The 12,751-nt window shown below is 49.3% G+C and overlaps 1 protein-coding gene across 2 annotated transcripts; it reads left to right on the top strand.

The window, feature by feature from the left end:
• Window positions 1-1,331: 1,331 nt before the first annotated feature.
• Window positions 1,332-10,299, top strand: LOC133357523 (transmembrane 4 L6 family member 5-like). 2 transcript variants are annotated; one of them, XM_061575494.1, is made up of 4 exons: window positions 1,332-2,147; window positions 5,117-5,185; window positions 5,827-5,999; window positions 6,834-10,299. In XM_061575494.1, the coding sequence occupies exons 1-4, from the start codon at window positions 1,959-1,961 to the stop codon at window positions 7,048-7,050; spliced, it is 648 nt and encodes a 215-aa protein (XP_061431478.1). In that variant the 5' UTR covers window positions 1,332-1,958; the 3' UTR covers window positions 7,051-10,299. The 2 variants fall into 2 exon arrangements, with proteins under 2 accessions (XP_061431478.1, XP_061431475.1); XM_061575491.1 differs by having other exon boundaries at window positions 6,831-10,299.
• The last annotated feature ends 2,452 nt before the right edge of the window (window positions 10,300-12,751 follow it).

The raw sequence follows: 12,751 nt of genomic DNA, 5'->3' as shown, positions 1-12,751 counted from the left end.
ATCACCATTAACCACCTCGCCTGGTGTACAGGAAGTCGTGGGTTCGATCCCGACCCTGACGCCCGTTGCATATTTGACGTGTCTCTCTCTCATCATCATCATTATCACGGTGGTGAGATGTTAACTACCTCGCCTGGTATACAGGAGGTCGTGGGTTAGTTCCCAATTCTGACATCTCTATACTTTGAGTTTGCGTGTCTTTCTCTCTCTCTCATCATCATCATCACGGTGGCGAGATGTTAACTACCTCGCCTGGTATACAGGAGTTCGTGGGTTCAATCCCGAGTTTGCGTGTCTCTCTCTCTCATCATCATCACGTTGGCGAGATGTTAACTACCTCGCCTGGTATACAGGAGGTCGTGGGTTAGTTCCCAATTCTGACATCTCTATACTTTGAGTTTGCGTGTCTTTCTCTCTCTCTCATCATCATCATCACGGTGGCGAGATGTTAACTACCTCGCCTGGTATACAGGAGTTCGTGGGTTCGATCCCGAGTTTGCGTGTATCTCTCTCTCTCTCTCTAGCCCCGTGGTCGCGTGGATTTTTGTTTGTTCTCCAGTTCTCCGCTTTTTCCAATCTACATTTAAAATGAACATCACGGATTTAGAGTGTTTGGCCAACGCTTTACATGTCCACACGATGATCCCTCGATGACGCCACTTTGTGGAGATGTCATTCGACGCCGGGTCGCTGCTGACAGCAGGGACATGTAGAGCTCAATGAGCCCTTACCTGGTCAAATATAAGAAGACGTAATCGACTCAAAACTTTCGTGACTGCAGGAATTCATATGCTTGGTGCTTTCGGTAAAGTCACGGAGATAGAAAAAAAACCAAAATTAAAATAAAAATAAATAAATATGCAAAAAACCCACGACGTTTCGATCGCAACGCAAGCGGTCTTCTCTTTGGTTCTTTCTGTAAAGTCACATAGTTAGAAATAAAATTAAACAAATCACGACGTTTCGATCGCAAAAAATATCAATTTATTTTAATTTTAATTTTATTTTAATTTTCTTTCTACGTGACTTCACCGAAAGAAGCAAGAATATAAAAAAACATAATCGGTTAGTTGAAGATCTCCAGACCGAGGGGGTGTTAGTGTTAATGTGTCACGTTTCATCCCGAGAGGGTGCGCACAACAACCTCGATCAATGATTGTCGAGGGTTCAACTCCACCAGCGTGTTTCCCCAAAGCCCCCCCCTCCACCACAGCCCCCCACTACCCCCCACTACCCCCTCACCCGTGATCGTGATGATGGCTCATGTGACACTCGGCCCGAGACCGTCGCCCGCGTATAAAGGCCAGGAGTGCACAGACCCGCAGCCAGATCAGAAACCACCCATTAGCGCCTAAAGATTTCTCAACAGTTCAAACTCTTTCTTGGATATACATTTTTATTTATTTTTAAAGTTACATTTTTTTTTCGCGTGTGTGCGTACGTTTGTCGCTTTTTCTCTCTCTCTGTGTTTTTTTTTATTTCATCGGTGCTCGCTAACAGCACTTGCCCCAACAGTCTGTTCAGGCTATACACGCAGGATCTTTGTCTTTGTGTTTTCTTCTACGCGCCGCGTTGACCTTCCTTGAAGTCGCACTTGACCCAACAGTCTTCTGAAGGCTACGCGGTGGAGTGTAGGAGGATCTTTGTCTTCATCTGTGCACTACGTCGGCTCTGCTACGTGCGCTCGTTGAGAAATCGTTTGTGGCCAGGTCGCTTCTAAAAAAATAAGAAAAAATAGCGATACAAAGACAGCGCAGTGCGCCTTCACCTGGTGAAGTAAACACATTTTAGTTTAGTAAGCGAGCGGCTCTTCCACGCGAACAAGTTTGGGATAAACCGCCAGCCTTTTCCTTTGCTGGTTGGACCCCAGCCAATAGGCACCCTCCGACTAGCACGGTTTGGCTACGTACGGTGCGAAAGAAGTTCAACGCACAGACAGACACACACACGTCGCAACAATGTGCACGGGCAAATGCACCATGTGCGTGGGCATCTCTCTCATCCCACTCGCCGTCCTTGCCATCCTGGGCAACGCGCTAATGTTTTTCCCCAACGGAGCAGTCGACCACATTTTCATGGAGGAACCCACCGCTCGCATCACCGTCTACGCACTGTTCCTGGGAGGCATTGGAGGCGGTGGAATTCTGGTGAGAATGTCTGTCTCTCTGTTTTCTTTTACGATCAGTGGAAACAAGAAGATGCTCGGTGCATTCGGCACTTTGCTTCGTTCATCATTTCGTAATTTTTTTTTCGCTCACTCTCGCTCGCTCACTCTCTCGCTCACTCTCTCTCTCTCACTCTATTTCTCTCTCTCTCACGCTATATTTATTTCTCTCACTCTATCTCACTATATTGTTCACCTTCTGAAGCGCTCGCTCGCTCGTCACCGCGGCGTTCGCGATGACCATCACCGCCACCGCGTGACTTTTCTGTCGTGTTGTGCGCGGTGCATTTAGCACCACAGCGCGTGGATTTGTAGCGTCATTTTTCATTTGTGTTGCTGGTGACTTTGTGTATTTCATATCGAAATTGCCTCCAGTGCTGTTGCTGCTGGCGGCAATAAAAGTTGTTAAAAGTCAAAAGTCTCTATCTCTCTCTCACTCTCTCTCTCAATCTATTTCTCTGTCTCTCACTTTTTTTTACGATCAGTGGAAACAAGAAGATGCTCGGTGTAGTCGGCACTTTGCTTCGTTCATCATTTCGTTTTTTTTTCAATCCTTTGCTTTATGTGCCCCCCCCCCCCCACCCCTTTTAAATGAAATATTTCACGAAAGATTTCACGCTATGCTCTCCTCCTTCTTACCCCTTCCCTCTCTCTCTTCCCCTCTCTCTCTCTACCCCTCTCTCCCTTCTCCATGTCTATGTTCCCCCTGTTTTCTATGTAATATTTGTAAAAAAATATATATAAATAACATTTTTTTACGACAAGTGCTGCATCTTCACGCAGCCCTTCTCGCAGTCCTACGGCCTCCGACGGGTGGTTCATATCTGCATGCAGAGCTCTCCACTCTCTCACTCTATTCTAGATTTGAAGCTTTCGTGACTGCAAGGATTCATATTCTTATGTTTTTTCGGTAAAGTCGCGTAGGTAAAAAATTAAAATTAATAAAAGTAAAATGAAAATAAAATAAAAATCACGACGTTTCGGAGGCTTCCGTCTTCAGGTGGAACCGTCACAGCACGATAGATGTATCAAGTAAGATAAATTCCAAGAAAACACTCCTTGTATATATATACTGGTTGAGGGTGGGAAGAGCCAAGGTAGGCCCCTGGATATTATTTTTGTGAGGTTCGGTGCGGCTGAAGCACGCTGCTAGGAATGAGCTTTTGTTGTGTAGACTGGTTGAACTCGGAGGTTCCAAGAGTTGTTAAGGTGCGGATTTTATTGATTTTAATTTTATTTTTTTACCTACGTGACTCTCACTCTCTGCGTAACGAGCTGCTTTGTGGAGCGAGTCGTGCGAAACGACGTCACGTTGCTGCGATGCGCGTGGCGCGCGCCACGTGACACGCGCCACGTGACACGCGTGTTTGTGACGCGCGCACGTGACGCTGGACTCGATTGTGGTTCATGTTCTTGGTTCTTTCGGTAAAGTCACGTGGAAGGGAAATAATAAAATAATAAAAATAAAACATAATAAAATAATTCTCACGACGTTTCGGCCACAACGCAAGCAGCCGTCCTCAGGTGGAGAGCATTCATTCAGACTCTGTCTCCTCGACAGACCTGCTCTCCACCTGAGGATGGCTGCTTGCGTTGTGGCCGAAACGTCGTGAGAATTATTTTATTATGTTTTATTTTTATTATTTTATTATTTCTCTTCTACGTGACTTTACCGAAAGAACCAAGAAGATCAATCCCTGCAGTCACGAAAGCTTTAAATCGAAAAATAAATCGATTGTGGTCCTTGCATCAAAATTGGCACCAGTGCGTTTGCCGCTGGCAGCAATAAAATTGGTATAAACCCTCTCTCTATTCTCTTTCTCTCTCTCATTCTCTCTCTTTTATTTCCTCTCTCTCTCTCTCATTCTCTCTTTTTTAACGATCAGAGGAAACAAGAAGATGCTCGGTGTATTCGGCACTTTGCTTCGTTCATCATTTCGTTTGTTTATGCTTTGCTTCACTTTTTTTAATGAATGATTTAACAGAAGATTTTTCGCTCTGCTCTTCTTACCCCTTTCTACTCTCTCTACCCCCCTCTCTGCCCCCCCCCCCCCTCTCTCTGTACCCCCTCTCTATCTATTTTTCCCTCTCTCTCTCTGTGGTGCTTTTAGCGCCACAGCGCGTCGATTTGTAACGTTTATTATCAGTTTCTTGGTTATTTCGGTAAAGTCACGTAGAAGGGAAATAATGAAATAAAAAAATTACAACATAATAAAATTATTATTTTTATTTTATTATTTCCCTTCTACGTGACTTTACCGAAAGAACCAAGAAGATTAATCCCTGCAGTCACGAATGCTTTAAATCGAAATTTATTTTCATTTGTTTGCCGGTGACTTTGTGTATTTCATATTGAAATCGCCTCCAGTGCTGTTGCTGCTGGCGGCAATACAAGTTGTTTAAAAGTCAATTCTCTCTGCAACCCCTCCCCCCATACGGGGTGTATCTTTATCTATTGTTAGCGATGTTATTGTTTACACCATTGGAACCTCATTTGCCAGTAAAAAACATAATAATTGTTTTTTTACCCTTTTATCTGACAACAAAACTGACACCTTTTTTTACAAGGAGTCATGTTTGCATAGACCACAATACCTGCAGTCATAATGCAAACAAAAAACATAACTCTAACAATGGTGTAAATACTTTCCCCGAGCTCTCATACTCTGATGGTGCATTGTCTTTGAGTTGTGCACCTTTTGGCGTCATCTGGTCCAACACCATGTGAGACTAGGCTCTAAGGAAAGCTGTCTCGGGTGTGGACCAATCAACTTCAAGGACAGTGCATACATTATCAGAGTTATGTTTTTTGTTTGCATTATGACTGCAGGTATTGTGGTCTATACAAACATGACTCCTTGTAAAAAAGGTGTCAGTTTTGTTGCCAGATAGAAGGGTAAAAAAACAATTATCGATGTTATTGTTGCTGAAGGTGATGATGTTGTTGCACAGGTCCTGCTATCAGCGATGCAGATGATATGTGCGGGACTCAAGCGGGGCTGCTGCGCGAACAGATGTGGGGTGAGAGCCGGCACCTCACGAGAAAACCCTGAGCACACAAAGACAAAGATGCCCCGTATAGCCTTCAACGGACTGTCGGGGCAAGTGCTGTTAGCGAGCAGCACCTATGGAGGCCGGCACGGTACACGAGGGGGTGGGTGGCCAGCACCACGCCCGGCCGCCTTTGTCTCCCCGGTGGTGATGTTGACACACCGCACCAGGTACTCATTGGAGGCTGAGTCGACCTAGGGGAGGCCCAGGACCGGTTCAGACAATCGTCACCGGTGTTGGCCGTGAGGGGGAATGGAACTCGCGACTCCAGTTTTGTAGCAAAGCCGCTAATCGCTACAAAACCGCCATCATCACTATCAACATTCTCAGGATCATCATCATTATTATTGCCCATAGACTAACATTGCCAATATACTAACATTACCCATAGACTAACATTGCCCTTAGACTAACATTGCCCATAGACTAACATTGCCCACAGACTAACATTGCCCATAGACTAACATTGCCATGGACTAACACTGCCCATAGTCTTGACGTGCATGCTGATGAATCCTTGACACTTGACTTGTACAATTACGAAGTTGATGACAATAACGACGACGACGATGTTGCTGTTGTTGTTGTTTGTTTGTCTGTTCTCCAAACAGATGTTGATGTCAGTCCTTTTCTCCGTCGTGGGCCTGGCTGGTTCTGGCTATTGCCTTGCTGTAAGCACAGTGGGGCTCATTCAAGGACCCAAATGCAACGTGAATTCCACGTCGGAGGAGTGGATTTATCCATTCGAGCAGCACTTCCCCAACATTAACCAGGACAACGTGCAGTAAGTGCCACGAGTCGCATGTACGTCCGTGCATTGAACCTCTTTCGCTTGCACCGGACGAAGCCCACCGCGGCTAATCGTAGGTGCGACGTCAAGCAGAACACGCTGGACACAAACAGCGCTAGTTGAAGGGACGGGTCTGTCAATGGATATGATTTTGAAGGTATTCATTTTAGGCTGAGTCGACCTAGGGGAGGCCCATGACCAGTTCACATGATCGTCACCGGTGTTTGCTGTTGAACGGGAATCGAACCCGGGTCGCTAACCGCTACACCACCGATAAACCACACAAAGATAAAGATCCCCCGTATAGCCTTAACAGACTGTAGGGGCAAGTGCTTTTAGCGAGCACCTATGAAGGCTGCAACGGTACACGAGGGGGTGGGTGGCCAGCACCACACCCGACCGCCTTTGTCTCCCTAGTGGTGATGTTTACACACCGCACCAGGTACTCATTTGAGGCTGAGTCGACCTAGGGCAGGCCCAGCACCGGTTCAGATAATCGTCACTGGTGTTGGCCGTGAGCGGGAATCGAACTCGGGTCGCTGGGTTCGTAGTGCAGCGCGCATACCGCTACACTACCGCTCCCCCCACAAAGATAAAGATCCCCCGTATAGCCTTAACAGACTGTAGGGGCAAGTGCTGTTAGCGAGCACCTCCCCGCACACACAGACACACACACACACAGACACACACACACACACAGACACACACAGACACACACACAGACACACACAGACACAGCACCAATTCGACCCTACACGAGTAGCTACCCCCCCGCCACCCCCTCTCTCTCTCTCTGCGCCCCCGCCCCCCTCAACCTTCGAACAGAAGCAGCTACCTCTTCAACAGCACCTTGTGGGACGTCTGCTTGAAGCCCCCGAACGCCGTGAAGTGGCACGTGGCCCTCTTCACGATCGTCGCGGTCACGGGCGCTGTCCAGGTGCTGCTGTGCGCTGTTCAGTTCGTCAACGGGTTCCTCGGCGTGCTGTGCGGGACGTGTCGCAAGGAGAAAGCGGCTAAGAATCAGCTACCGCTCACGCGAATGTAAAGCACGTGGTGGTGGGGGGGGGGGGGGTGGCAGAACCGGCCCTAGACCTTTGGGGGCCCTAAGCAAAATTTGGTTGGAGGCCCCTTTGATGTATGATTTTTTTCACCCACTAGCTAGCAGTGACTCTAGGGGGCCCTCTGCTGGCCACGGGGCCCTTTGCAATTGCAAGGGTCGCTTAGTGGCTGGGCCGGCTCTGGGGGGTGGTCTGGGGAGTGATGGTGGTGGGGGTAAGTGGGGTACTGGGGAGGGATGGAAGGGGGGGGGGGAGGAACTCAAGGAGGGGACTGGGGGAGGGGGGGAGCGTACGGATTGGATTCCTTACTCGCAAGGACAAGACGCTGATGCTTGCGCGTGTGTGTAGATGGGGAGCGGTGGTGTAGCGGTTAGCGCGCTGCGCTATGAGCGAGGGATGCTCCTCCCCTCCCCCCGGCTCCCCCCCTCCCCCCGCCCCCCCCTCCCCCCGGGAGCCCCCCCCCTTCCTCCCTCCCCCCCTCTGTAATAAGGTAGGACACTGGTAAGGGGTTGACTGGTTTGTAGTTATGAGTATAGTGGTGAGTGTACTAGTGTAACGAGCGACTTCTGCGACGCGTCGTGTGGAGGGTACTTCTTTATTTCTCACACTGGGCACAACACAGGGCAACACTTCAACGTCTCACACTGAGTACAACACCTAAGATATGAACGCCTCTACTAGCTACACACGGCCGATCACTCGGCGCGGTCCCACCGCCCTCACTCCGCTACGCCGCTGACTGGCGGCGTGACGAGGAACGGTGATTCAAACCTCGCGGGAGATCTTCCACGTGGCTGGATGATGGAGAGATGACGGCGAGCAGCGAGGCAGTCCCGGGCCCAAGACTCCACACGCAAACCCCGAGCCCCGGTCAACCCCCGCTTATATCTCCCCGGGCGCGGCTAGGCTCCGCCTCCGGCCACGACCTTTCGTGGAAACTTCCAGCAGGTTCCTGGAACATCTCAGCCAACTCCGCCCATTACCTCCCTTTCAGATTGGATGTTTTTTTTCTTCTTGGTTCTTTCGGTAAAGTCACGTAGAAGGGAAGTAATAAAATAATAAAAATAAAACATAATAAAATAATTCTCACGACGTTTCAGCCACAACGCAAGCAGCCGTCCTCAGGTGAAGAATGAGACAATGCCAAGCTAGGAGCTTATATATAAGCTGCGTTGGAGGTGGAAGAGAGAGCGCCTTAACAAAAGAATGTGCATATGAAGAGGAATTTAGCATATACATGGAAAATGCGTAGGAGGTGGGCGGGGGGGTTTCAAAGTCATATTATGCCCATGCATTATGCAGGATCAACAGCACCAAGGGGGGGTGCAGGGATTAGCAGTAACAGAGGAAAGGAATGTTGTCTTAGCCGTGCCCGTACCCAAGCTTCCCTTTCCCAGCCAGCAGGTGTCATCATGTCATTACACTAGTGGTGTGTGTACTCGTGGTGTGTGTACCAGAGGTCGCAACCGGGTACCCGATACCTGTACCTTACCCGATACCTGTCTACCCGTACCCAGCCGGGTACGGGTACGGGTAGGCCGTGAGTCACTGGTGAGTAACCGTTTGTCACTCATTTCTGGTAGGGTAGGGTAGGAAACGGGTACCCGTACCCGGCCGGGTACGGGTACCTATTTGCGACCCTGGTGCGGCCGGGTACGGGTAAGGAATCAAAACCCGTTTGTGACCTCTGATGTGTACTAGTGGTGAGTGTACTCGTGGTGTGTGTACTAGTGGTGAGTGTAGTAGTGGTGAGTGTACTAGTGGTGAGTGTACTAGTGGTTAGTGCACTAGTGTTGAGTGTGGTGGTGGGTGTGGTGGTGGGTGTACACGAACAAATAGAAAAAAATAATTATCATTACTTAGAATACCGGGTAAACCGTATGGGTTGACAGGTATGTACACGGTACCCTATTGATCTATATGGGATCCTATTGATCTATATGGGACCCTATTGATCTATATGGAATCCTATTGTTCTACATGCATACCTGTGAACCCCTAATCAGTGGCTATCTTATTACAGACCAATTCAGACCTGGGTGGTCTCCCCGTGCTTCTTATAAATATCAACGTTCATCCTACGAATTCCCATAACAAGGGAAAAAACACAAATAGACGAAAAATGTGTTTTCTACCCGTATTAAAACGTCTCTACACCGTTTGTACCTCAAAATGTAATTTCCTTGTAGAATACGGAATTAACCGTATGGGTTGACAGCTTTGCGAACTTCACAGCTCTCATTAAATTAAAATTAAAAATACAAATAAAATAAAAATGCGGTGCAGTAAATGAAAGCATTTCCAGGCCCCAAAAAATACAATTTAAACCGCGTTTTTAATTAATGAGTTGTTATTGTATTTTTTTAACACTGTTATTGAAAACAAATCTCATGGTGGTTGTGATAGAGGGGCCACGTCCCCCCCCCCCCGCCAACTCGTAGCTTTGGCTGGTGACACTGCTGCGGGAAGGCCATGCGCATGACCTGCAGAGCAGAATAAAAAATATATTGTCACGACTTGAACAATGATGATGATGAGTGCATTCGGTTATGATTACTCGCTGGCAAGAGACGCCAGTTCTTATCGGTGGTGGTGGTGGATGGCTGAATCAGAATACGTTTTGAATCGTTTTTAAGTCAAGATTCATTGGAGGATGCTCATCCGACATTCCGCCTATTTACCTAAAATCCAGAAATGCCACATTGATGAGCGACAGCCAATTTTTTACAACACTAAGTCTCAGATGGAACAAATGGAGATTAGTCCACGCACTTTTCTGTACCGCATCACCGAGCGAACCACGGGATACACGGCTGCTACTTGACATCCACTGGAAATAGACCGAAATCCGGATCAGAATATGTATTCATACTGCAGGAATCCGATGAACTAAGAAGCAATTTTTATTCCAACAACAACAACAACATCTGTGCATGCTCCACTAACCCTCGCTACTACCTCCACAGCGCTGGATGAGAGGTCACGTGCAGTTTAGCCACCAAACACCGCCGCCACCCAGCTTGTAATCAGATTGCAAATTGTTTACAGAGCTTGTAATCAGATTACAATTATTTGCCGCAGTTGATTCATGGCTCCGACTGTGATTTAAACGTGGCTAAGGATGTATATTTTTACTGACTCGTGTGCCCGAATCTTGCCAAAGTTTTAAATCTAAACCAAAACGACGTTGATTACTTTAAAAAAAAGTTAATAAAGTGTATTTGGAAGTTTCGAAATATATTTGTCCGATGTGAGTAAATGAGTGACTGATCTAAATCTACACGAATCGTGTCTATGAATGGTCATAGAGCAGAGTGGTGGGAATTCCAGTGATGCTCTAGAAGGGCTAGAGAGCTGAGTGACTGATGTACAACTCTAGTGATGCTCTAGAAGGGCTAGAGAGCTGAGTGACTGATGTACAACTCTGGTGATGTTCTAGAAGGGCTAGAGAGCTGAGTGACTGATGTACAACTCTAGTGATGCTCTAGAAGGGCTAAAGAGCTGAGTGACTGATGTACAACTCTAGTGATGTTCTAGAAGGGCTAGAGAGCTGAGTGACTGATGTACATTCTAGTGATGTTCTAGAAAGGCTAGAGAGCTGAGTGACTGATGTACAACTCTAGTGATGTTCTAGAAGGGCTAGAGAGCTGAGTGACTGATGTACATTCTAGTGATGTTCTAGAAGGGCTAGAGAGCTGAGTGACTGATGTACATTCTAGTGATGTTCTAGAAGGGCTAGAGAGCTGAGTGACTGATGTACAACTCTAGTGATGTTCTAGAAGGGCTAGAGAGCTGAGTGACTGATGTACAACTCTAGTGATGTTCTAGAAGGGCGAGAGAGCTGAGTGACTGATGTACAACTCTAGTGATGTTCTAGAAGGGCTAGAGAGCTGAGTGACTGATGTACAACTCTAGTGATGTTCTAGAAGGGCGAGAGAGCTGAGTGACTGATGTACAACTCTAGTGATGTTTTAGAAGGGCGAGAGAGCTGAGTGACTGATGTACAACTCTAGTGATGTTCTAGAAGGGCTAGAGAGCTGAGTGACTGATGTACAACTCTAGTGATGTTCTAGAAGGGCGAGAGAGCTGAGTGACTGATGTACAACTCTAGTGATGTTCTAGAAGGGCGAGAGAGCTGAGTGACTGATGTACAACTCTAGTGATGTTCTAGAAGGGCTAGAGAGCTGAGTGACTGATGTACAACTCTAGTGATGTTCTAGAAGGGCGAGAGAGCTGAGTGACTGATGTACAACTCTAGTGATGTTCTAGAAGGGCTAGAGAGCTGAGTGACTGATTGTTACAATCCACGCTAACAATAAGACACCAACAACAACCACACCGATGGGTCGGGTCCCTCGCCTCCGTAGCGCGAGGCCACAGGTGGCAGCTGCCCGATTGCCGTGGCAATTAAACGGCCGTGACTGTGAGCAAAGGCAAAGATGGCCCCGTATAGCCTCGGCGGACTGTTGGGGCAAGTGCCGTTAGCGAGTAGCAGCCGTGAAGGTCGGCACGGGACAGGAGCGGGTGGGGTGGCCTAAGCACATTGCCTGGCCCTCCTTTGTATCCCCCAGTTGCCGATGTTGTACACGCAGCACCAGGTGCCCACTTAAGGCTGAGTCGACCTAGGGGGAGGCCCAGGACCCGCGCTAGACAATCGTCACTATAGGTGTTGGTGGCCGTGATGGGAGAATCTTAGAACTCGGGTCGCCAGGTTCGTGGCGCGGCGCTCTAAGCACTGCGCCACCGCTCCTCCACTCTCACACTCAACACGTGGCGCGCTAACCACTGCACCACCGCTCCCCCACCTCACACTCAACACGTGGCGCGCTAACCACTGCGCCACCACTTCCTCACTCTCACACTCAACACGTGGCACGATAACCACTGCGCCACCGCTCCCCCACCCTCATACCCAACACGTGACGCGCTAACCACTGCGCCACCGCTCCCCCACCTCACACTCAACACGTGGCGCGCTAACCACTGCACCACCGCTCCCCCACTCTCACACCCAACACGTGGCGCGCTAACCACTGCACCACCGCTCCCCCACTCTCACACTCAACACGTGGCACGCTAACCATTGCGCCACCGCTCCCCCACTCTCACACCCAACACGTGGCGCGCTAACCACTGCGCCACCACTCCCCCACTCTCACACCCAACACGTGGCGCGCTAACCACTGCGCCACCGCTCCCCCACCCTCACACTCAACACGCGGCGCGCTAACCACTGCGCCACCGCTCCCCCACTCTCACACCCAACACGTGGCGCGCTAACCACTGCACCACCGCTCCCCCACTCTCACACCCAACACGTGACGCGCTAACCACTGCGCCACCGCTCCCCCACTCACACCCAACACGTGGCGCGCTAACCACTGCGCCACCACTCCCTCACTCTCACACTCAATACGTGGCGCGCTAACCACTGCGCCACCGCTCCCCCACTCTCACACTCAACACGTGACGCGCTAACCACTGCACCACCGCTCCCTCACTCTCACACTCAACACGTGGCGCTCCAGAGCGATCCACTGTTGCCAGGAGATGAGTGGGGGGTGGTGGGGGGTGGTGGTGGGGGGTGGGGGGGGGTGGTGGGGGTGGTGGGGGGGGTGGTGGGGGGGGTGGGGAGGAGTGGGGGTAGTGAGGGGGGATAGTGGGGGGGTGGTGGGGGTGGTGGGGGTG

The sequence above is a fragment of the Lethenteron reissneri genome, chromosome 58, assembly GCF_015708825.2.
Source record: "Lethenteron reissneri isolate LAM-NWPU_2019-01 chromosome 58, ASM1570882v1, whole genome shotgun sequence".
NCBI lineage: Eukaryota > Metazoa > Chordata > Hyperoartia > Petromyzontiformes > Petromyzontidae > Lethenteron > Lethenteron reissneri.
The sequence above is the reverse complement of the archived record's forward strand: the minus strand, read 5'-3'. Positions and strand labels throughout refer to the sequence as shown.